Source organism: Crotalus tigris, unplaced genomic scaffold (genome assembly GCF_016545835.1).
Source record: "Crotalus tigris isolate CLP2741 ecotype Arizona unplaced genomic scaffold, ASM1654583v1 scf7180000024427.8105951120:4207309, whole genome shotgun sequence".
NCBI classification, from domain to species: Eukaryota; Metazoa; Chordata; class Lepidosauria; order Squamata; family Viperidae; genus Crotalus; species Crotalus tigris.
Window position 1 is genome coordinate 3,842,653 of NW_024100595.1, and position 25,277 is coordinate 3,867,929.

The 25,277-nt window shown below is 42.0% G+C and overlaps 1 protein-coding gene across 1 annotated transcript; it reads left to right on the plus strand.

Moving 5' to 3' along the window:
- Window positions 1-9,096: 9,096 nt before the first annotated feature.
- On the plus strand, window positions 9,097-25,267 carry LOC120302325 (zinc-binding protein A33-like). Its single transcript, XM_039330508.1, has 6 exons — window positions 9,097-10,054; window positions 15,551-15,646; window positions 17,567-17,803; window positions 19,132-19,154; window positions 19,932-20,056; window positions 24,247-25,267. Exons 1-6 carry the CDS (start codon window positions 9,623-9,625, stop codon window positions 24,795-24,797), a joined length of 1,464 nt encoding a protein of 487 aa, XP_039186442.1. The 5' UTR covers window positions 9,097-9,622; the 3' UTR covers window positions 24,798-25,267.
- The last annotated feature ends 10 nt before the right edge of the window (window positions 25,268-25,277 follow it).

Below are 25,277 nucleotides of genomic sequence, written 5' to 3' on the forward strand. Positions count from 1 at the left end.
CGAGGATTACCTGTATTCTAAACTTCAGTCCTCCATGACGTGTGAAATCCAGCTGAGTGACTTGAGGGCAGTTGCTCTCTTTCAGTCAAGCCCACATCCTAGGGCAGTGATGGTGAACCTTTTAGAGACCGAGTGCCCAAAAACTGGCCCCGCCCCCGCTCCACCCCCCTGTCCCGCTCCCACTCTGCCCCCCATCCCCCACCCCGCCTGCCCACAGGACCACTCACCGCCTCCAGGGCCCGCCACAGATCGCCCAGGCAGCCCAGCAGCGCTACAGTGGCCACACCCTCTGCCCGTGCCCTGCAGCATCAACTGCATGATGGGGTGTGAGAGCAGAGTCTTGTCTACGCTGCCTGGCTGCCATGTCCTTGACTGTGCTGCCCCGTGTGGGCCACGCTCGAGGGTGACTCTCCTTCAGGGGGGCTGCTGGAGAAGAGGGCATCACGGGGGGAGGCAAGGCTGGGGCAACGGCACGTGTGCCCCCAGAGAGGGCTCCGAGTGCCGCCTCTGGCACCCGTGCCATAGGCTTGCCACCACTGTCCTAGGGTGTGGGGAAGATAGGCAGGAGGCCGATGGACATCACTTTGACTTGTACAAAATAAACACAGGATATAAATCTAATAATTAAATAAATAGTCCTCTGGCTCCTAGGGGTAATGGAGGCTGAAGTTCATGTACATTTGGAAGGCGCAGGTGGGGAAATTTCTTTTTCATAAGATGCTTTGCCCTGCACATTGAAACAGATGGATTATAAACTTGTGGAAATCAAAAGACTGCCTTGTATTGAATTAGGCCAACAGGCCGTTCAATCTCATATGCTGTATTCTGACCAGGTATACCTCTTCAAAATCTTGGACAGAGGATTTTCCTGCATTTCTTTAACTGGAAATACCAAGAGTGGAAGCTTCAGCCTTACATGCTACAGGATTTGCTGTACTGTCCATTGATTACTACTGTGGTTGCCCAAAGTAACGTTCTGGAGAACATTGGCAACTGCTGACTCTTAAATAAGGCTGTGAGGATGGCCCACAGATTCCAATGGAAAAGAGACATAAGTGTAAAGGGCTTCCTTCCTTGGCTTCATCTCAACGCGCCATATTGTCATGCAGAAGAAGCCTTGAAATTATGAGGAAGGGGGAGGGAAGTCCAGGAAATGTAAGTTTTCTCCTTGGTTGGTGTTAATGGTGACTATGATTGCCCTGAAACAAGGCAACCTTCTGCTTTTTAAGTGAAGATATGCAATGTTGACGGTGCCTACGCTCAAGGTTTAGAAGACAGAGATGGTACAACTTTGTCTTCTGCTTTGGGAGGGATGTGACTGTCCTACCAATACACATAGTACTGTGTTCTAGGGGAAGTGACCTCTTCTCCCTCTAAGTTACACAGTTTCTACCCCACATCTGCTCTACCAGGATCATTTTAAGAGCCTTCTCTGTGTCCAAGGTAGCTGAGCAAGGCTTGTTTCCAGCATCCTGGTTCCCACTTGCCATATCAACGTGCCTCTGGACAGTGGCCATGTAACTGTCTCCCTAAGGCTGGCGCTACCCTATCTTGTCTGCAGAAACCTGGGTGACCCTTAAGTGGCCGCAGACAGAGTTTTGGTTCCCCTTTACTGTCATCTAGACTTTTGCAGCCCAAAGATAGTCCTGATAAGGCCAACATGGTCTGTCTTCGTGAATACCTTGCATATTCAGCCTGGTGACTAATATGGCCTGCCACTTTAATGTACGTGTATGTATTTTGTGTATGTATATGTGCCTGTATCTTTTTTTATCATATCAAATTGGGTGGATGTGTTTCTGCTTTGGTTAGGCCCAGGAGGTAAGCGTTTGGTTGACACACCCTAAATCTCTTAAGCTGCCACCTTACCAGCACAGGGATAGGGTTTGTGACCAAGCTTTCTTTGGAGCAGCCTGAATTTCCCTACACTTCCAGTGCAAAAGTTGGGCTCACCTAATAATTAAGCCATCCTGTGGTTTGTTTGACCCTGGTTGTGGGAACGTGTTGCAGCTTATATACCATGGCTTAGCATGTTGAGCCAACTCATTGAATTGTATGTGAGGGTGTATTCCTCCCCCCCCAATGAATCATGGTTAAGCATGTTCTGTCAAAGTTGTGTGAAGGAGAATTTTACCTCAGTGTAAGTCTCTCTGGACTTGATGGCACCTGAGTTTGAATAGATGTATTTGTTATTGCTGAAAAACAGCAACGATGCCACCCTTGGAAATGCTTTTGCAAGATTTGTCTAAAATGTTTAAGTTACCCACCTTAAAATTGAGAAAGCTTTTACTTATAAACCTCTGCCCCCCCCCCCAAATATTGAGTCTAAAATCTTGGGTGGAGAAGCTTTTGTGTTTCTATAAAGCAGGGGTTTCCGAACTTGGCAACTTTTAAGACTTGTGGACTTCAACTCCTGGGGAATTCTGGGAGTTGAAGTCCACAAGTCTTAAAGTTGCCAAGTTTGGAGACCCCTGTTCTAAAGCAATGTTTCTTAAAAAAAAAAAGTGTGATCTTAGGATCTCTGGAGGCCTCACAAAACCCTTTCAGGAGTCCTCCAAATCATTTGCCGGCCTATGTTGAAAAATAATTGGCAATACTAAACAACTTGTGACTGATTGGTTCATCCTCCTTTTTCACATATAATCTAGGCTGGCACCATTTCCCCCTCCCGTCACAATCTTCAGCAGAGCCCTGGTGAAGCTTCCTCCTCTTTCTCCTTGGTTGACCTGTGGAACATCCTGCCACTTTGCCGGGATCCTGGATTTGGGGTGCATTTTTTAAGTTAGCCTGTTTGAGTTATGTTGATTCAAAAATTATTGCTCTTTTGATGCACCAGTTTGCCCAATTAAGGGCTACAAATTAAAAAAAACATGGGAGTTTTAACATATTGATTAAAATCCCCTCAAAACAATTGTGAGAAGTGGTAAAGGCACGAATACGTCAGTTTTAATTTGTAATAGGGTAAATGGGGAGATATATAACACATACAAAAAAAAAAGCTTTTTTTGGGATCCTCCATAATTTTTAAAAGCAGAAAGGGTTCCCTGGGAGAAGAACGTTTAAGAAACACTGCTCTGTGGAAATACAAAATATTTTGTTTAGTAGAGAACTTTCCCAAATTATAGAGTGAAATCATTTGCTCTCCAATTAAATTGGACTTAGCCGGGATCAGTTTCCTGTTACTTCCGAAGTAACGAAATGTTGCCTTCGCCCCTAAAATACTAAAAAGGCCAAATTGTTACTCTAATCCAGATTCACCCCCAGTTGCCTTTCATTTGGGGGGGGGGTGTCGGGTATTGTCAGGTGTGGATTAGAGAGTTGATACAGGTAGTCCTCAACTACAACCACAATTGAGCCCAAAATTTCTGTTGTTGTAAAATAAAAGATTATTTTACAATCTTTTATCACAGTTGTTAAGCGAATCATGTGGTCGTTAAGTGAGTCTGGTTTTCTCCATTGACTGCTTGGCTGAGAAGGTTAACAATCGGTGATCACATGATCCTGGGACAGTGCCACTGTGATAAATATATTTCAGTTGCCAAGCGCCCGAATTTTGATCATATGACCGTGGGGATGCTGCGGCGGTCGTAAGTGTGAAAACTGGTCATAAGTCACTTTTTTCAGTGCTGTTATAACTTCAAATGGCCATTAAATGAATGGTCGTAAGTCGAGGACTACCTGTACACAGAGACTGAACCTACTTTTCTGACCAATACAAAATTCACCTCTGGATCAAGCCTTGGGTGCAGCTTTGAATTCGTATGTGAAACTTGTTTGGAGCGCTTTGAGAGTTGTGTCAGTTATCTGTGGTGTCGTGGTGGTGTACTTCCCCCCCCAGTGATGTCTTAGAAAAAAAATAAATTGTTAATTGAACTTTCTATTAAAATTGTGATTTATAAAAGGCCAGTACAGTGTTGTCTTTCTATATGACTAAGCTTGAATAATCTCCCACACGTTTGGTTTTTGAGACTTTCCACTGATACTCTAGTTTTACTTTGAAAAATAAAAAATAGATGGAAGAAGCAAAGTGATATTCAGGATGTTTAAAAAAAAACCAAGAAAGCACTGTCTGTATCTCAGTTAACCAGTCCCTAAAAGAGGTAGAGGACTAAAATGTCATAAGTTTTTTGTTTGCAATTGTTTTAGGTGGGTATCCCAATCCTAGCTTGATCAGCCTCCATCTAAAACAGTGGTTTTCAAACTTGGCAACTTTAAGATGTGTGGACTTCAACTCCCAGAATTCCTAAACCATCCTGAGTTCTTGGTAGCAAATCAGAATATAAACTGAATAAATATTTCTTCCGACTCTTCAAGTTATGGACGGAAAACAAATGAGCTTGCTCAGGGCTCCCAGTTCCCTTTACTTTGGATCTTTTCTGTACATCAAATATGTCTAATCAAAAACTGAAGCTTCTCATTACAGAGAAATATGTATTTTACTCAACCAAAGCTTTGAATGCCAATAAGATCACAGTTGGAAGTGTCTCATGTTTTGAAGTGTTACAATATTTGAGGCGGAGTCCTTTTATCGGTGTTGACACAACAGCAGGATAAACATTTGAATAAAGCTCAAAAAGCTTCAAGTAATTTAATGCAAAATTCTCAGGAATGCAGTGCTTTGGATTTTTGCTCAGAAGCCCTGCAGGGAGATATGTTGGTTAAAGCTCTGTGCTGGAAAAATGGCTTTATTAAGTGTGATCAAATTTAGTCTGCAAAGCTTCACCGATTTCTACTTTGGTCACCTTAGCTCAAGTATTGTGCAAAAGAGCGCAAGTCACAGAATCAAGTGATCTGCTATGTGGGGTGGGTGGATGGATGGATAGATGAAGGAGGGAGGGAGAGAAGGAAGGAAGGAAATTTTAGTTGAAAAAAAAAAAAAAGTCCTCTAGCAATCAAACATCTTGGAGTGAGCAGGCTCCCCTCATGTTTGACTAAAATTTTTATGGTCTTATGATAGTACGGCCACCGAGGTTGATGGGAGTTGTGATCCAAATGTCAGAAAAACACCAGTGTAGGAAAGTTATGGAAAAGATGTATTTCCAAGCATCTTCAAATCAGGGTGCTTGCTAGATACTTATCACCATTTTTCCTTTTTGAGAAGCAGAGATAAAAAAAAAAGCCCACAGAAATTTTAAAAAAACAAATAAGGAAAAGAACCAAACTTGAGATCAATCAATTTCCTAAAAATATTGCAAGGATATCCTCTTGAGAGTGCTTTAGGACAAAACCCTGTATTTCATTACTTCTGGGAATGTCCATCCTTGGTCCCCAAGAATTACAATTTTCATAAAGATGTAATTCTCATATATGTGTACCACAGGTAGAATTTAAAACCTGATCCTGATTAAAGATGATTCTTTCATGAGTATTTTGTGCCTCGTCTTTCCTTCCTGTTTTTGTTCTCCCAATCATTTCAAAGGAAGCTTAAAAGAAATAATGGATTGTGCCCAAAAGCAATACAGTAAAAATATTGGCACTTGATGAGAGAATTTCCTGCCTTTTCATTAGTGAATCATTGAATCCCAAAGACAAGAGAACCGTTGGGCCTAGTGGTTTGAGACAGCAGGCTAGAAAGCAAGAGACTATGAGTTCATAGCCATGAAAGCCAGCTGGATAACTTGGACCAATCACAGGGAGACTGAGAGTTATAGTTCCACCTCAAGTATGAAAGCCAGTTGGGTGACCTTGGACCGATCACTCTCTCTCAGTCCATCTTACCTCACAGGGTTGTTGTGGGGAAAATAGGAGTGGGAAAGTGGGTTGGATGTGTTTGCTGCTTTGAGTTATTTATAAAAATAATAAAGGTGGGATATATATATACAAACACCCGTGAAAACCTCAGAAAACATATACATACATACATACATACATGTAGGTCTTTGGTTATTCGGGTTTTCTCCCGCGTAAAATTGGAAGTGTCTTGGCGACGTTTCGACGAAGTCTCATTCATCATCTTCAGGCTGGTATTTTCGGCTTCGTGCTCCTAGAAGTACGAACCCGAATAACCAAAGACCTACACACACACACACACACACACACACACACACACACACACACACACACATCCCACCTTTATTATATAAAATATATAATATAAAATATATAATAATATTATATATAAAAATATCTCCAGATTTCTTTTTTTCTTGACAAAGAGTTAAAGAATTAAGTTGGGAGACTAATATGGCCATTTCGAGCTCATTCTTCTCTCATCAGTTAGCCACACCCTTTATGGGATTCGAACCCGATGAGAGCAGAATGAGCTCGAAATGGCCATATTAGTCTCCCAACTTAATTCTTTAACTCTTTGTCAAGAAAAAAAGAAATCTGGGTTTGTAAATGTTTCGCAGTAGTGACTTGAGCCTGCTTAATGCCCCTAGTTGGGGGGCTGCAAGGCAAAAGAGATTATAAAAAAAGTAGGACAGCAGTATAGCAGTTAAAATGCCAAGGTGTAATCAATCTGACCAGTCTGTCTGAAAAACATATATATACCCAAACTAGGTAAACATCATGAGTGCTAGTAAGAAATGGGGTTTGCTCTCAGTTTATATTCTAGTGGCTTGCCCTGTCAATGTCAATCAGATGAGCATAGATTAACACCAAGATTAACAACAGACCAACAATAAAGAAGTAAACAACATCCCAAACAAGGAATTGCCAAACAAGCTAACAGTAAATAACCCTCCAAGACCACTCCCAGGGCAAGCCTCCCTCCCCCATTCCTTACTAGCACTGATGATATTACCTAGATCGGGTAATGAAACATCTGCAAGAAAACAACCAAGCTCAGAGAGCACCAAGGACCCCATAGTCTCCTCTTCTCCTCTTCTCTGCAAGCCCCACTCCCTTCTAGCACTGATGATGTAACAAAGTTGGGTAATGAAACGTCTGCAAGAAAACAATCAAGCTCAGAGAGCACCAAGGACCCTGCATAAACAGATTTTTTTTAAACAATCATTCTAGACGGAGAAGCAGGCCGAAGTGGGAGATCTTCCCCTCAATGTAAGGTTTTGAATCTCCTCCCCCCCTCAAAGGCCCAGAAGTGAAGAAGTCCTACAATAAACTCTTGCTCTACTTTATTGGAACTGAATCATCTCTAGAATCAACAATGTTTATGCCTAGAAGGGTCAAGATCAGAGGCCTGATCTTAATTAATTAATCTTAATTAATCCCTGAGAATACCAGCAATGGGTTTCGTCACACGAGAGAGATGAAGCACACAGTATTGATTGAGAAAGATAATTCCCGTTCTTGGGTGAGGCATGATTACTCATTCCTTACTTTTCCCAACTGTGCTTTCTTCCTTGTACAGAACTGAGATGACAAATCATTTCTGCTGGCTGGAGAATTCTGAGAGTCAATCTTAAAGTTGCTGAGAAGTACTGCTCTAAGTTACCGATAGTCCTTGATTTACGACCACAATTAGGACTGGAATTTTGGTCATAAGTCGAGGCACCATGTGACTGGACTCAATTTTACAATTGTTTTATGAGAGTTCTTAAGCAAGTAACCATCATCGTTATGTGAAGCACACGGTCGTTGAGTGAATCACGTGGTCACAAAGCAAATCCATTTTATCCAATAGGAGATTGAAAAATGGCAAAAAAGTCACAAATTGCATTTACATGACCATGTCTTCTTCTGGTTTCTGAAAAAAAAACCCCAACAATTGCAGGCAATGGGTTTGCTTAACAACTGTGGCAATCATTTAATGACTGATTAATGACTGTGACGTTCCCTTTACAATTGCTGCATTCTGTTTGATTGGTCACATGGGTGCCTTGATTTGCGACCATCATGACATACAATGGAAATTCTAGGCTCCATTATGGTCACAAGTTGAGAACCACCTCTTGTCATGGCTGTATCTCCTATCCAAGCTTCATGAACTGACAGCCTGACATTAGCAAAGGGCGTGGGAGAGGGAAGGATTGTAATGCAAGGAAGAAGGGGGGGGGGATGGAAGTCCAGCTGCGCCTTATGAGAAGCTTCAGCCTGCCAAGGTCAACTATCAATGTACAGAGCTGAGAACTGAGAACCTATTTCCTAAACAATATATGTGCACCTAATTGGACATTTACAGATAACCAGGGGATGGCTGGGGTGGGGGAAGAGAAAAATTTACTTTGTATAGTTTGCACGGGGAAAACCTCAGATTCAGCTTACGCTTTTTCTGTAAACACCTAAGCTTCAGTAAAGTATACTGTACTCTTGGAAAAACCAAATGGCCAGGAGTCTTTCTTTGCTAGATGACTGAATGGGATGGTGGACACCTATACATTTAAAAGTCTTGCATTCCTGGCCAATAATATCTATCTATCTATCCAGTGCTTTTTTTGTATTAAAAAAAAAAGGTGCTGGAACTCACACACGTCATACAACCCGCCTTGCCTACCCTACAAGGTTCCATCCCAAAAAGTGCTGGAACTCCATTCTGGACGTTCTACTGTCTGTCTGTCTGTCTGTCTGTCTGTCTATCTATCATTTGCGTTGTTGAAAGAAAAATCAGCTCCAGTTCCCAGCTGGGAAAAAAATGGAGGCTGCTTGGGAAAGAAGGTCTGTTTATTGATGAGCAAAGCCAACAGCAGATGTAGTTCTAGGACAGCTGACAAAATGGAGTTGAGAGTGGGTGGGTTTTCATACCTTCTGATTGAGATGCTCCAGGGCGTTGTGCAATGTAGTAAACATTGTGTCAATGGTGGTGGGTTAATCCTATTATGTCTTAAAGATCAGGTCCTGTCCTTAGAATTTGGGTGGGGGAATGTAAATTCTCAATCCCATCAACTGTAGGGGCTGAAGGTGTTTTGTTTATGAATAGATTGGCCCAGTCTTTCTGAATATCTATTCAAAATCTCCTAACGACTGGCCTTTTTGCTTGAGACTTGTTTTTGTTATAGCAAGAAGACTGGGGCTGCTTTCTGCCTTTGTTAAGATTCCCCCCCCTCCATTTCTCCTTTAGGGGAAATATCCTATCCTGCCTCTTTTTTAATATTAAGAATAAAGAATATTTTAATCTGGGGAGGGGAGGCTTCCCACAATGTAAAGAGGCAGTCTTATAGATGGGGTGGTGCAAAGCTTCGTTGAAAGAGGAAGAGATTTCAGACAATGATCAGATTCAAGGTGTGGTTACAGTGGGAAACCCTTCCAAAACAATTGAGAATTCTTCAGAAGGTGTGCTGAGACTTGTCTGGGCAGAGTCCATTAAGAGAATCCTGTTTTGAAAAGCAAGGCAGGAAAGAGCTTTGCAAAGGAGACCGGCTTTATTGTCATTTTGTTTATATTTGTTTAAAATTGGTTTTGTTACCGCTGGAGCATGCTTTTAAAACGCGCCAAGGATGGAAAGAAAACGAGGAAGTAAGGATGAAGGAACAAAAGCCCAGAAACACCAGCCAAGGTTGAATTCCTTTTTCTAAGGCAGAGTAACTCAGAGAGAATGGTCATTTAAATACCCGAGAAGGACAAAGTTCAGGACCTGAGGAGGGAACAAACCAGAGAAGAAACTTAGAGATAAAATACAACTGGGAAGAGCAAGTGGCTTAAGGAAGCTCTACTGAGGAGACAGGAAGGAGCTATAAAATAAATTGTATCCTTTTCTGATTTGGGAAAGGTTTCCTTTTTGGCCATGGCTACCCCAACAGGCATAGAATGTTTTGCTGAGGATCTGCGCTGTTCTATTTGCCTGGAGCTCTTTTCAGATCCCGTCATGCTGGAATGCGGGCACAACTATTGCCAGGGCTGTATCACTCGGTTCTGGGCTGAGATCCCTATCAACCATGAGGAGAATATACCACCACCCCTCCCTACATGTCCAGAGTGTCGGCGTGAGATCCCTGGTGGCAAATATACACCTAATCGGGTGCTGGGACAGCTTGCTTGCAAAGCCCAGGAATCTCTTTTGGCTGGGGATGAGGAGACCAACGGTGATGAAGATGACGAGGAGATGCAAGGGGACAAGCTTTTTTGTATTGAAGATGGGTGCTTGGTGAGAGCTCTGCAATCAGACCACTGGGGTCACCAATGTCTCCCTCTAGTTGAAGCTGTGGAGCACTTCAAGGTGAGTAGAAGGGGCTCGTGGACTTGATGAGTAGAAAGGGCGGTGAGGGTGAAAGTTAACATTTCGTTAAGCAGGTTAGGTAACATCTTTAGGGGAGGTCTGTGTCAGTGCTCTTCTGTTTACAAGGGCTTCAGGTGTGGGTGTGTCAAGTGAGGGTCTTGTGATGGGTCATCAGAGAGAGACCGGTGATGGGTCCTGTGATGGGGAGGTTACTATAGGTCAGGGTCGTTGGAAAGTGTGAATTATCAGTGGGTCAGGGATGAGTCATCAGTCAGAAGTTGGTGATGGGTCTTGTGATGGGGAGATTACATCAGGTCAGGGTTTTTGGGAGGTGAACTGCTGGGGGGCAGAGAGGTTTGTGTGGGTTGGATGTGGGTCAGTGCTGTCTCTGGTTGGCTGTGCAGTTGATTAGGATCCTGAGGGGTTCGCAGGTTGGTTGTAGATCAATGTGTCTGTTGATGGAATTGCTAGTGGCGTGCCAGGCTTCAATGAACTCACCAGTGTGGTCAATGCTTTTTGTGTTGCTCCAATCGAACTGGTGTTGTTTGGTGTTGGTGTGGGTAGCAATTAAAGATATGGGATCATAGCATTTGACTGCCAGCCAATGTTCGTGGATGCTGGTTTTTAATTGACGTGATGCTTGTCCCACGTAGAAGTGGTTGCAATCGTTACAATTGATCCTGTAAGATTACGTTGTTTCCTTCATCCTTCTGTGCCTTGTCTTTGGTTCTGGATAATTCCTGGTGGAGTGTGGCTGTGGGTTTGTGGGAGGTCCATAACAGATGTTCTTGGGGCTGCTCATGGAAAATGAGAAGATACAGGTTATCTGAAAAGAAGCAAGACAAAGCAATTGGGAGTTAAGGAAGTGAAGGCAACTTCACTTTAAAATGGAAGTACACCTAGATCTCACTCAACAACCATTCATTTAGTGATTGTTTGAAGTTACAATGGTATTTGGAAAAAAAGATGTAGCACCAGTCCTCACATTTATGATCTTCACAGCATCACCATGGTCAAATGCTCACGATTTGGGTACATGGCAATTCTGGTCAAAGAATTGTCATTTTGAACTGTCCGAGCCAGCTTCAGAGATGCAAAGTCAATGGTGAAGCTGGCAAGAGGTTGCAGATCACAGTCACATGATATTTCACTTAATGACCTCAACCGAAATTGTTGGAACTGCCATCATAAATCGGCAACTTTGCATAATGTTTTTCTTGATGATTGCTTCATTTAGCAACAGAGTGGTTGTTAAGTGAGGACTATCTATACATACTGAAGAAGAATGCAAGGCTACTAGTCATACAATAATCTGCTGGATTAATTTCTTCCTTTCTTTTCTGAGCATATTAAAAGAAAGAATACAATATTTAAATGAATATAATAATCTAAATTAAAAGAAACATTCAATAACTATATAAGAAATATAATAATTAAAACATGGAAGGAATTTAAAACACTTTATGTGACATTATATAGCATCTGAGGCCCAGAAAGTAGCGGTCTGAATAACTGTATCATTGGTCAGGAACAAATTATACGTTGTGCACGGTCAATCAAGATTATGGCAAAATGGATTCATTATATGTCGAAACAAGGTGCCTCCAATAACAGTGTTTGGGGATGTTTTGCTGATGGGTTTCCCAGAAACATCTGGCTATCCACAGCATCTGGATCGCAGAGTATCATACTGAACAAATTGTTTTGAACTGGGTCTTACCTTTGGAGTTGGTAAGCATGTTAAACATTTTGTGGGTCTGTGGTAGGCATTTGCAAAGGTATATGTGGGTGGCTGTGATTGCTGATTCACAAAGTGACAGTCAGGGTTGTGCAATCAGTTGCATAACACTATTTTTCAAAAGGGAAACTGCTGAAATTCTTTCTCTCCTTCCTTTAGCCCCCCCCCCAGCCTTCTATCTGTTGTTTTTCTTTTTCTGAGGAATGGTAGACAGAATGGTACCAATCACCCTTTTTCATCTTACTTAGAAAGAGTACAGAGAAGAGCAACAAAGATGATTAGGGGACTGGAGGCTAAAAATATAAAGAACGGTTGCTGGAATTGGGTATGTCTAGTTTAATGAAGAGAAGGATGAGGGGGGACATGATAGCAGTGTTCCAATATCTCAGGGGCTTCCACAAAGAAGAGGGAGTCAAGCTATTCTCCAAAGCGCCTGAAGGCAGGACAAGAAGCAATGGATGGAAACTAATCAAGGAGAGAAGCAACCTAGAACTAAGGAGAAACTTCCTGACAGTTAGAACAATTAACCAGTGGAACAACCTGCCTCCAGAAGTTGTGAATGCTCCAACACTGGAAGTTTTTAAAGAAGAAATTGGACAATCATTTGTCTGAAATGATATAGGGTTTCCTGCTTGAGCAGGGGGTTGGACTCGATGACCTCCAAGGTCCCTTCCAACTTTATTGTTGTTGTTGTTGTTGTTATTATTATCATCATCATCATCATCATCATCATCATCATCATCATCATCATTTAGAATAGAATAACAGAGTTGGATGGAGCCTTGTAGATCATCTAGTCCAATTCCCCCACCCAATGTCAACCCTCATTTTTATCGTTTTGAAAAAAACTTTATGGTGTACAAAGATCTGACATTCTTCTCAAGCAGGAGGCTGGTAGTTAGCTTTGATACAAGCCATCATCTATGGCAGACATGTCAAACACAAGGCCCGGGGGCCGGATGCGGCCTGCAAAGTAGTTTCATGTGGCCTGTGAAGCCATCCTGTAAACAGTGAAGGAATGGCCCCCGGGAGCCAATGTACAATTTTGTGGTGGCCATCTATTCAGTCTTAGCTCCACAAGGCTGTCTGGAAACGAGGAACCAGCCCCTGCCACATTGGCCTCACCCCCTGGGTGCATGGTTCACTTCTTCATTCCTCACGGTGACACCTCCCCAGCTGCATTTCTTGCCTGTTTTTCTCCCTCCCTCATCTCAAATATTTTCCCACCACTCTGTACTTAGGAAGGAAGGAAGGAAGGAAGGAAGGAAGGAAGGAAGGAAGGAAGGAAGGAAGGAAAGGAAAGCCCCCCAGCCCCTCATGGCCTGAGAGGAACAGTGAGGCTCCTCCAGTGGACCATGCCTTGGCACTTGCCCTGGTCCCACCCCCTTCTGCCAGAGATCCTCTAATCTATCCCACTCCTGCCCAGGCCCCCCAGGCACCTTTGAAGTGAATGATGTACAGCTGGCCATGCCCACCCAGTAGGCCACACCCACTCCATTCACGCCCACCCAGTAGGCCGCACTCACTCTGGCCACACACCTCTGCCCGCCCAAGGGCAACTGCAATGCTGATGTGGCCCTCAATGAAATTGAGTTTGACACCCCTGATCTATGGAATTACTATGCAGGAGATCAGAAATATTCTAAAAGTAAAATAAAATCAATACCGTGTTATCTTCCTATGTTCAAGTTTTACTAGATTCCTGTCCTCTTTGATAGGCTGGTGCAATGCTTTACTTTTGAAAGCAGCTATATAATTTGCGGCAAAACTTTTTAAAGCACTCGTGTCTTTTCCTAGGACTGTGTGGCTGTTACATCCCTGTTCACTTTGAGATACCACATGGTCTTCATCCCCATAGTGTTTAGAGTTGCAAAGTCTGAGTAACTTTTGAGATGCTTGTTTTAAATTCTACCAACACTTTCCTCAGTGGGGTGCCAGACTGACATGACATGTACTGCATTTGGATTAGACTTTTTAGAAAATGGGGCTGTAACACATCTGGAGGGCCAAAGATTGAGGGAAATTGTTCTAGGATTTCTTAAGACAATGCTTGCGGTAAAGAGGGGTTAAAATGGATATGGTGTCTTACAGACAGTTACTTAAATGGGATGGACAAAACTGGCAATTAAAATCACGGGAAGAATTAGCACAAGAAAATTTTACTTATTTTTGGTTCCAATATAGGCAACTACTAGATAGATGGAAGATGGATTGTAAGGTGGGTTTTCTTAGAGAAGATGAAAATCTTATTAAGCAACTGAAGGATCAAAGACAAACCCACATTAAGAGAATTTATGGGGTTTTAGTTGAATTGGACTCAGAAACGGAACTAATTAAAGATTGTATGATTAGATGGGCGCAGAACTTTGGTGAGCCAGTTTCATTGGACACCTGGGAAACTATTTGGGTGAGAAATGTCAAATTTACTCAAGCACAGAATCTAAGGGAGAATTTTTATAAAATGTTTTATAGATGGCACCTTGATCCACAAAAAATGTCTTACATGTACCCTGACGTGCAACCTAAATGTTGGAGATGTGGTTATAAGGAGGCTTCCTATTATCATATTTGGTGGTCATGTAGAGAGATAAAAGCATTTTGGATCAAAATATGGTGGAATATCCAGAGAATTTTTAGAAGGAGGGTAAAATTTACTCCGCAATTATTTTTGTTAGGTATTGTTACAGATTGTGATACAAAGGAGGTTGTATTGATGTTAAACTTGATTACAGCCGCGAGGCTGTTAATTGGACAATATTGGAAGAAGGAATCTTTGCCTACATTGCAGGAATGGTTTTTTAAAGTAGCTTATCTGGCAGAAATGGCAAAGATTTCGGCTTTCTTAAAGCAACAAACGCAAGAGAAGTTTTTTGCTATCTGGGACAAATGGATAAAATTTATACAATTTAGATTGGGTATACAAAAATATTATATAGTTTTTTCATAAGTTTTATTTTTATATATATTATAGATATCTTTTTTATATATATAAATATAAAGTTTTTAATTTAATTTTTATTTTATTTTTTTTATTTTTTTTACTTATTTCTTAAGCCTATATTCTGCTCTGGGAAGCTCAGGGGGGGGGAAGGGAGGGTTTTTGGGAGGGGTGTGGGGTGGGGGTTTTTTTTTATATGTATTGTTTAATTTTTTTTTCTTTTGTATATGTTGTTTTTTGTTCTGTATTGTTTTTGTTTTTTTTGTAAAATTTATAAAACTTTTAATAAAAAAAAAAAAAAAAAAAAAAAAAAAAAAAAAAGACAATGCTTGCGGTGTCCACACAGAAGAATTCTATTTTGTAGAGCTTATTGTGCAGTTGTGTAGTTCAGCCTAAATAACAATTGCCACTGGCTGAACAAAAAGGATGATCCTGTCAGCTGTGCATAGTAGCCAGCAATAATCAGAGTAGTCAGAAAACAGCCAGAGCACCAAGGACCCTTTATTTCAACCTTGAACTACATATATTCTCCTTTATTGGAGCTAGAAATATGGTTATTAGCCATTGTGGATTTATACCTGAGTTGGATTGTCAATTCTTGAAATAGCTAGAGAAGAAATGGGTGTGAAAGCAAAGTCTGAGATAGTGTCCAGAAATGGGTGGTCCCTGTAAGATCTGGATTGGACCCTAGTGCAAAATCTGTCTCTACTTTGATGGCTGGCCGTTGGCTTTTCTGGCATCTGTTTTGATTGACCTCAGTTGAGCAATAATTGTGAATGGTTACTGTAATCTGGTTCTATCTTGTGGTGTTTCCTTCCAGGAGATCTTAACAGTGTCTCGAACACAGCTGGAATCCAAAATTGAAGCAGAAAGATCCATTCAAGAGCAGCGGGACCAGAAACTTCCAGAAATCACGGTAAGTCAAATCTTCCATGCTGTTGTACATATTGAGCATATGTTTGACGTAGTCAGCCATCAGTGGTGCTTTAGTAGGTAAATGAAAGTAACCGTAGTGATAATGTGCTGGTGCCAAATTAATTCTTCGGTGTTATGTAGATATAGAGATGAGCGGTGGCCTGGCCTAGTAGAAAAGATGCCCGCCTCCCACTTGGAAGGTTGAGAGTTCGATTTTAGGTAACCTCAGATGCTTCTCTCCTAGGGTGCAAAGAAAAAAATAATCTGCTGCGAATTCTGTGTGGTGTCAGGAAAGGGATCTGGTCAGTAAACACTCAGGTCCACCTAGTCCCCCCTGACTCTACCCCGAATTAAGGGATTACAGGATTGTAAAAAGGGAGTAGATATAGAGATCATACAGTCAAAACCAGTGTAGGCTTGGGAATTCTGGGAGTTGCAAGCCACACATCTTAAACTTGCCACATTTGAGAAATACCAGTCCAAATTATCAATAAAATCAATCCATAGATGAGATAGGTAGGTAGACAGATAGATAGTTAGATAGATGATAGATAGATAGATAAAGAGCCTCTTGATGCGGGTGAAGAAGGAGAGTGCAAAAGTTGGCTTGAAACTCAACATTAAGAAAACCAAGATCATGGCATCTGACCCTCTCAATTCCTGGCAAATAGATGGGGAAGAAATGGAGGTAGTGACAGATATCTTCCTGGGCTCCAAGATCATCACAGATGGGGACTGCAGCCAAAAAATTAAAAGACACTTGCTCCTGGGGAGGAAAGCTATGGCAAATCTAGACATCATCCTGCCAACAAAAGTATATATAGTCAAGGTCATGGTTTTCTCAGTTGCAATGTATGGCTGTGAAAGTTGGACCATAAGAAAGGCTGAGCGCCAAAGAATTGAGGCCTTTGAAGTATGATGCTGGTGAAGACTCCTGCGAGTCCCCTGGACTGCAAGGTGATCAAACCGGTCAGTCCTAGAGGAGATCAACCCCGACTGCTCTTTAGAAGGCCAGATCCTGAAGTTGAAACTCAAAATTTTGGCCATCTAATGGGAAGGAAGGACTCACTGGAGAAGAGCCTAATGCTGGTAAAAATTGAGGGCAATAGAAGAAGGGACGACAAAGAATGAGGTGGCTGGATGGAGTCACTGAAGCAGTAGGCCTGAGCTTAAAGGGACTCCAGAAGATGGTAGAGAACAGGAAGGCCTGGAGGAACGTTGTCCATGGGGTCGTGATGGGTCAGACATGACTAACTAACAACTAACAACAAAGATGACAGACAGACAGACAGACAGACAGACAGACAGACAGATGATAGATGATAGATAGATAGATAGATTGATAGATAGATAGATTGATAGATAGATAGATAGATAGATAGATAGATAGATGATGGATGGATGGATGGATGGATGGATGGAGAGATACGTAGATATATGAAAGTTTATATGGTTGGGACTGGTCAGTGTATGATGGGAGACCATCAAAAATATCAGATTAAACAGAAATTAAAAAACTTAAAAGCAGGTTAAAAAAATCAATATTATGCAAAGAAATGCTACAGACGAGCTTGACTAGTGGGAGACTTGACATTATTTCCCACTAAACTACGCAACAGGACAACTTGGGCAATGGATTGGACTAGATGACCTACAACAGCGGTGTCAAACTCACAACGTCACGTGACATGTCGTGACGTATCGCAACTTTTTTGCCATTGCCGGCAATGGGGTGGGCGCGGTTTTGCTGTGATGTATCTGGCCCGTGGGCCAGCAGTTTGACACCCCTGACCTACAAGGTCTCTTCCAACTCTGTTATTCTATTATATTCTAACTTGAAGGCGCCTTCTTGATATACAGTATTTTCTAAAAGCAGAGATGGTGGGGAATCTCACGCATTCCTCCTCCTTCTCCTCCTAAGGCCCAACGGCTGCGTCTAGAGCAAAATCTCTCTGTCCAGTTCACGGAGCTCCATCAGTGGCTTCAGGAGAAGGAGTCTGCGCTGATCAGGGAGATCCAGAGAGAGGAAAAGATGCTTCTTAGTGAACTGGACAGGAATCAGAGGAACAGCCAGGAACAAATCCGCACAGCCAATGAGCAAATAGCTAAGATTCAGGCTCGGCTTGCGATGGAACCGAACTCCGAAAGCTTCCTTAAGGTCAGTGCATTTCTCAAGCAATATCTGCATTTGTGTGTCTGGATATGCATGTGCCTGTCTCTTACAGGTAGTCCTCAACCTATGACCATTCGTTTAGCGACTGTTCAAATTTACGATGATGCTGAAAAAGTAACTTGTGGTTGGTTCTCACAGTTATAATTATTGCAGCAAACCTGCAGTCACATTAATAGTAATAATAATAATAATAATAATAATAATAATAACAGTAATAATAAAGTTGGAAGGGACCTTGGAGGTCATCTAGTCCAACTCCCTGCTCAGGCAGGAAACCCTATATCGTCTGGTCTCTTGGCAACTAGCTGGCATTTATGATGGTTGCAGTATCCCAGAGACATGTGATTGCCAATGGCCATCTTTCTAGCCAGCATCTGACAAGCAAATTCGATGGGGGAAAGTAGCAACTTGTGGTCACCTGATGTCTTGCTTAATCACCATGCCAAAAAAGGTTGTAAAATTGGGTGTGGCCACATGATGCCTCGCTTAGCATTCACACCGCTTAACAATGAATTTTACAGTCCTAATTGCGGTCATAAGTCAAGGACTACCTATGTATCTCCACTATTCAAGATCCCATGAAGTTTTCCTTGCATCTAACTCAAGGCTTTCAGGTCTTGCAATCAGACTATTGCCACATTGCATTTATCAGCAGAGCCAGCCTTTAAGCCAACTCAGTATTTCCTTTCCAAACAATTTACCTAGGCATTAGGAAGTTACCACCTAACCAAAACCTGGCTCAATTATGTGATCTTCCTTCAAAAAAAGATATTGACTCTCTCCATCACTGCAGGTTTGCAAGCAATGGCTGGACAACCATTCATCTGGGATGATTTAAGACAGGGGTCTTCAAACTTGGCCCTTATATGACTTGTGGACTTCAACTCCCAGAATTCCTCAGTCAGGCACTCTGGCCGAGGAATTCTGGGAGTAGAAGTCCACAAGTCATAAAAGGGCCAAGTTTGAAGACCCCTGATTTAAGAATTCCTGTTCTGGATAGACGATTGAAGATCTTCAAGAGCCCTAGGATTCCATGATTCATTGGGAAAGATGGTAGCCTTCTTCTTTCTTCCATTAGATGAATTCTGGTGGAATCAGTTTAAAGTAATGGGCTAAAACAGACATGTCAAACTGCCGGGCCGGATGCGTCATGCCAAAACTGTGTCCACCCCATTGCCGGCAATGGGGAAAAAGTCCTGATACATTGCGTGACGTCATGTGATGTCACGAGTTTGACATGCCTGGGCTAAAAAAACCCAAGAAACCATTCTGATCATTTTTTTCCTGATCATTCTTACTTTCTCCTTCCACAGGATATCAAAGCCTTCATAGAAAGGTGAGTATGTTTTCTTGGTGAACCCGTGCTCTGATGCTCTGTAGGTCCTTTATAAATTGGGTGGAGGCCTTCTGTTGAACTACTTTAATTTGGCTTATTTATAATAATTACAATTACAGTCATTGTCTGCTGTTCTTTGTCTGGCTTGGGGCTTTCCTCCACTGCTGAAGTGCCCTGCACTCTTCCTTGAATCAATAGGAGACCATATCAGCATGACTCTGGCTGTTTTCCTTACTGATCCCTGCTGCCTTTGATTCCAGATTCAAGGATCTGCCCAAAAATATTAATCATGAACAAATCTCAGAGCAACCTTGCAAGTTGTTGTGAGGATAAAATGAGGGCTGATTGCTCAAAAGAGCCAGTCTGATGTAGAGGTTAAGGCACCAGATTAGAGAATTGGAGATTATAAAGATAGGTGGCACATACATTTAACAAATAAATAAATTCTAGTCCTATTTAGGCAAAAAACCCCATCTGGGTGATCTTGGATCAAGAAGCAATGGAAAACTACTTCTGAAAACTTGCCAATAAAACTGCAGGGATCTGTCCAAGCAGTTGGCACAAGTAACACTGACTTGAAAGCATAATACTACTTCTACTTCTACTTTTACTTCTACTTCTACTTCTAGTACTAGTATTACTACTACTACTAAATTTCCTTGGTGCATCGTTTTAAACTGAAGGAAAGTATTGAAATTCCCAGATATGGCCACTAGATGGCGGTCAAGAATAAGCCTTGGCATTGAACAGTTCTTGCTGATTTTTCTGTCTTTGCAGATACTGTCCCGGTGAGGACAAAGCAGGTCCACTGCCTGTTATTTCTCGTGATTTCAATTTAGGTCAGTTTAAAGGGCCTATTCAATACATGGTCTGGAAAGACATGCTGCTGGACTTAAGACCTTGTGAGTATCATGGGGGAACAGCATCAAAATCGCAACAAAGCGGAGTGAATTCTTATATGATGATTTGATCACGTGTAACTCCTTTCAGTTCTGCTAAGGATGGCATCATGGTTAGAGTATTAAGCTAAGAGGCTTTTTAGTCTCAGCTGAACCCTGTAGTCTGCTGCAGCCTTGTCTAAAAAACTTCTCTCCCTATATTGTGGATTACAACTCCCATGAACTGCAGATTAACTGGTTGGTTCCCAGGCTGATAAAAGATTCAGGAGGCTGTTACGTAAATTGCCAGATGCAAGCCTCTCCATTATTACTGAAAAGGCACACCTCTTTTCCAGATCATAGGAAAACTGTTAGAAGAGAAATTAAAAAAAAGTTTCACCCTTACTGTACATGCTGAATCTAAAGAGTTCAGCAGCTGGAATTGTTGTAAAGCCCATTCTTTTTCAATTCAAAACATGCTGCTCAAATGAACTCTGGAAAAACCGTGACTGGAAAGAATCATGATAAACAGTGCCAAGGAGCATAACAGTACAATTAATGTTTATGGATGATGGGCATAGTAGTGCCCAACCCCTGGATGGAAGCAGGTGGAGGACGGCAGGCTCAAACACCAACCTTCAGCCTGCCGCCATCTTTTACCTTAATCTATTTCTCAGAATTGGGAGGACAAAGGTTAAAAATTGCATGGGTACAAGGGAGGTGTAACTACTCGTAGCTCTTTGGAAGGAAGGCAAGATCCCATCTTCCATCTTTTTGGAAGGGGATTGTAACATTGACTATCTTTCAAAGTTCAAGTGGTTGCACTTTGCCACAAACCTCAAATCTTTTAGGAGCTGGCTGGTGGTTTGCAAAACATTTAACCATGAGGTGATCCTATCACATCCTCACAGAAAATGGTACTGGAAGGATATAGGGGCTTCTGCCTGAGCAGGGGGTTGGACTAGAAGACCCTCAAGGTCCCTTCCAACTCTGTTATTCTGTGTTCCATATAAAATGCTTTTCTACTCGTTCTGCCAGACTTTTGTTGAAGGTAACAGAATCATAACAGAATAACAGAGTTGGAAGGGACTTCGGAAGTCATCTAGTCCAACCCCTGCTCAAGCAGGAAACCCATATAATAATAATAATAATAATGATGATGATGATGATGATGATGATGATGGAAGGGACCTTGGAGGTCATCTAGTCCAACCCCTTGCTCAGGCAGGTAACCCTATACCATTTTGGACAAATGGCTGTCCAGTCTCTTCTTAAAAACTTCCAGTGTTGGAGCATTCACAGCTTCTGGAGGCAGTTTGTTCCACTGATTAATTGCTCTAACTGTCAGGAAATTTCACCTTAGTTCTAGGTTGCTTCTCTCCCTGATTAGTTTCTATCCGTTGCTTCTTGTCCTGCCTTCAGGCGCTTTGGAGAATAGCTTGACTCCCTCTTCTCTGTGGCAGCCCCTGAGATATTGGAACAGTGCTATCATGTCCCCCCTCGTCCTTCTCTTCATTAAACTAGACATATCCAATTCCAGCAACTGTTCCTTATATGTTTTAGCCTCCAGTCCCCTACTCATCTTTGATGCTCTTCTCTGTACTCTTTCTAGAGTCTCAACATCTTTTTTACATCGTGGTGACCAAAACTGGATGCAGTATTCCAAGTGTGGCCTTACCAAGGCATTGTAAAGTGGTATTAATACTTCACGTGATCTTGATTCTATCCCTCTGTTAATGCAGCCTAGCACTGTGTTTGAGTGAGCTCACCTGGATATTTATACCTGCTTCTTTTCACAAAACTGGGCCAGGACAGAATAACAGAGTAACAGAGTTAGAAGGAACAGGTTTCTTCTTGGACAACTTCTCTAAAGAACCATTTCAAGTGTCTTCAGAGGAGAATCATGCAGGAAGGAATCCCCTTTTAGAACTTGGAGATGATGCCTTCAGGGAATTGGGGTTCTATACCATACTTACCAAGAGCAGTGAATCAGTCAGAAAGCTGGAAAGATCATGTGTATGTCCAGAGACATAACAGCTAATAAAGTTGCAGATAGTCCTTGACTTACAACCACCACACAGTTGTTAAGTGAGTTTTGCCCCATTTTACGATCTTTCCAGCCGCAGTTGTTAAGTGAATCACTGCAGTTGTTAAATTAGTACCATGTTGTTAAGTGAATCTGGCTTCCCCATTGACTTTGCTTGCCAGAAGTTTGCAAAAGGTGACCACGTGGCTCCGGTACATGGCAACCGTCATAAATATGAACCAATTGCCAAGCACCTGAATTTTGATCTCATGACCATGGGAAAGCTGCAGTGGACATAAGTGTGAAAAATGGCCATAAGATACCTTTTTCAGTGCTGTGGTCACTTTGAACCATCACTAAACAAATTGTTGTAAGTTGAGGACTATCTCCAATTATTCTCTAGAACTGAGGGAGTGGAAGTAATAGATCCCAAACCCACTGAAATTTATCTAGTTTTTAGCAGGACAATAACAGGATTTCTTGATTGGCATTGCTGAAAACTGATGTTATCTACTTGGCATAGACCTGTTTTTAAACATCTTCTTGGGGGGACATTTCCAAGTTCAAAAACAGTAACTGTGAGAGGGACCTTGGAGTCTTAGTGGACGGTCACTTAAATGTGAGCCAGTAATGTGCAGCCGCCGCCAAAAAAAGCTAATACAATCCTTGGTTGTATAAACAGGCATAGAATCAAAAATCACATGAAGCATTAGTTCTGCTTTATAAAGCCTTAGTAACTGGAATACTGCATCCAGTTTTGGTTACCGCATCACAAAAAAGATGTTGAGACTTTGGAAAAAGTGCAAAGAAGAGCAACTAAGATGATTATAAAGGCCTGGAGGCTAAAACATATGAAGAACAGTTTCAGGATTTGGGTTTAGCTATCTAGAGAAAAGAAGGACTGGGGTGACATGATAGCAGTGTCCTAATATCTCAGGGGCTTCCACAAAGAAGAGGGAGTCAAGTTATTTTCCAAGGCGCCTGAAGGCAGGACAGGAAGCAACGGATGGAAACTAATCAAGGAGAAAAGCAACCTAGAACTAAGGAGAAACTTCCTGACAGTTAGAACAATTAACCAGTGGAACAACCTGCCTCCAGAAGCAGTGAATGCTCCAACACTGGAAGTTTTTAAGAAGAGACTGGACAGCCATTTGTCTGAAAATGGTATAGGGTTTCCTGCCTGAGCAGGGGTTGGACTAGATGACCTCCAAGGTCCCTTCCAACTTTTATTATTTTATTATTGATCATCGCACAGTCAGCCAGATGTTCAGACTGGATTTGGCATTTTGTCTACCTATCGAGTCCTTACCCAGGACCTGGGATAGGCAGATGTGGATGTTTGATGGTATTACAGATATCGTCGCAGGATGGAAGCAGTTCCTAGTAAGGCTGCCTTTTGCAATTGACTAATAGCGAATTTGTCAATGCCAATGGTGTTCAAGTGGTGCTCCAGTTGTTTTGGGATTGCACCCAAGGAGCCTATCACTATTGGTACTACCCTTGCTTGCTTTTGCACAGTCTTTCTATTTCTATTTGTAGGTCTTTGTATTTTGTTATCTTCTCCAGTTCTTTCTCTTCTATTCTGCTGTCTCCAGGCACTGCCACGTCCACTATCCAGACTTTTTTGTCTTTCTTATTGACAGTTGTTAAGTCTGGGGTGTTATGTTGCAGGTGCTTGTCTGTTTGAATTCTGAAGTCCCAGAGCAGTTTAATTTTATCATTTTCTATGACTTTCTCTATTTTATGTTCCCACCAGTTTTTGCTTACAGGCAAATGATATTTTTTGCAGATCTTCCAATGCACCATTATTATTATTATTATTATTATTATTATTATTATTATTATTATTATTATTATTAATATTATTTGGACTTCAGTAAGGCATTTGATAAAGTAGATCACAATCTACTATTATTAATCAAGGAGAGAAGCAACCTGGAATTAAGGAGAAACTTCCTAACATTGAGAACAATTAACCAGTGGAACAACCTGCCTCCAGAAGCGGTGAATGCTCCAACCCTGGAAGTTTTAAAGAAGAGACTGGACTTTAGTTTTCTGAAATGGTGTAGGTTCTTCTGCTTGAGCAGGGAGCAGGACTAGAAGACCTTCAAGGTCCTTTCCAGCTCTATTCTGATTGACTGAAAGTTGCCAAATACAGATAACTCTCTTATTGTTCTCCTCCCAACAGGTCCTTCCCATATAACCTTGGATCCTGCCACCAATCATCCCAACCTCGTGCTCTCCAAGGATCTTGACACAGTACACTTGGAAGATAATCCCGAAGAAGAAATCCCTGATGGCTCAGAAAGATTTAGCAAGACTGTGTGTGTGCTGGGTGCCCAGGGCTTTACTTCAGGATGCCATTATTGGGAGGTAGAAGTTGGAAATAAAACCAGCTGGGATATTGGGGTGGCCAAAGAGTCAGTGAACAGGAAGGAGGCCAAAGTGACGGTCAAGCCCAGCAATGGGTTTTGGGCCATTTGGCTACGGAATGGCGTTGAGTACAAGGCCCTTGACTCTCCCTCCAAGCAATTGCTCCTTGATACCAAGCCTGAGAAAGTGGGGGTCTATTTAGATTATGAAGGAGGACAAGTCTCTTTTTACGATGCTGACACCATGACCCACATCTATACCTTTTTGGATGTCTTCTCCGAGTGCCTGTACCCCATGTTTAGCCCTGGGGTCAACAAAGATGGCCTCAATGGTGAACCTCTCTGCCTCCTGTGCCCAGGGATCTAGATGAACCCTGTGTTCACTTTATTTCAGTTGTGAACAGTCTGAAAATGCCTAACATGTCATGTTGTTGAAATTTGGGGGAACTGAGCGTATTCATGGGACCACATGAAAGTTGGCTTGAATTTGAACTGTTCCACATATGGAAAAAAGAAATTTAAGAAGAGGTGATGTTTTATTGTACACCACCCAGAATCCCTCTTTGAGGGAGATGGGAGGTCCAGAAATGTGAAATATAAATAAATAAATATTCCCACAAATTCAAACACAATAAATCAGCAGGTTTTGAGAGGCTCTGGAGAACGTTTTGAGATCAGAACTAGCTATAATGGATGCTCTTCTGTAGACTAACCTTTGACTATACCAGGGGTCTCCAAATGTGGCAACTTTCAGACTTGTGGACTTCAGTTCCTAGAATTCCTCAGCTAGCCATGTTGGCTGGAGAATTCTGGGAGTTGGAATCCACAGGTCTTAAAATCAGGGCTT

Excerpts from the sequence above, each read along its gene's own strand:
- LOC120302325 (XM_039330508.1), top strand. The coding sequence starts at position 9,623 with ATGGCTACCCCAACAGGCATAGAATGTTTTGCTGAGGATCTGCGCTGT. Across the intron at positions 15,647-17,566 it reads AGAAACTTCCAGAAATCACG|GCCCAACGGCTGCGTCTAGA; the intron begins GTAAGTCAAATC and ends TCTCCTCCTAAG. Across the intron at positions 20,057-24,246 it reads GCTGCTGGACTTAAGACCTT|GTCCTTCCCATATAACCTTG; the intron begins GTGAGTATCATG and ends TCCTCCCAACAG.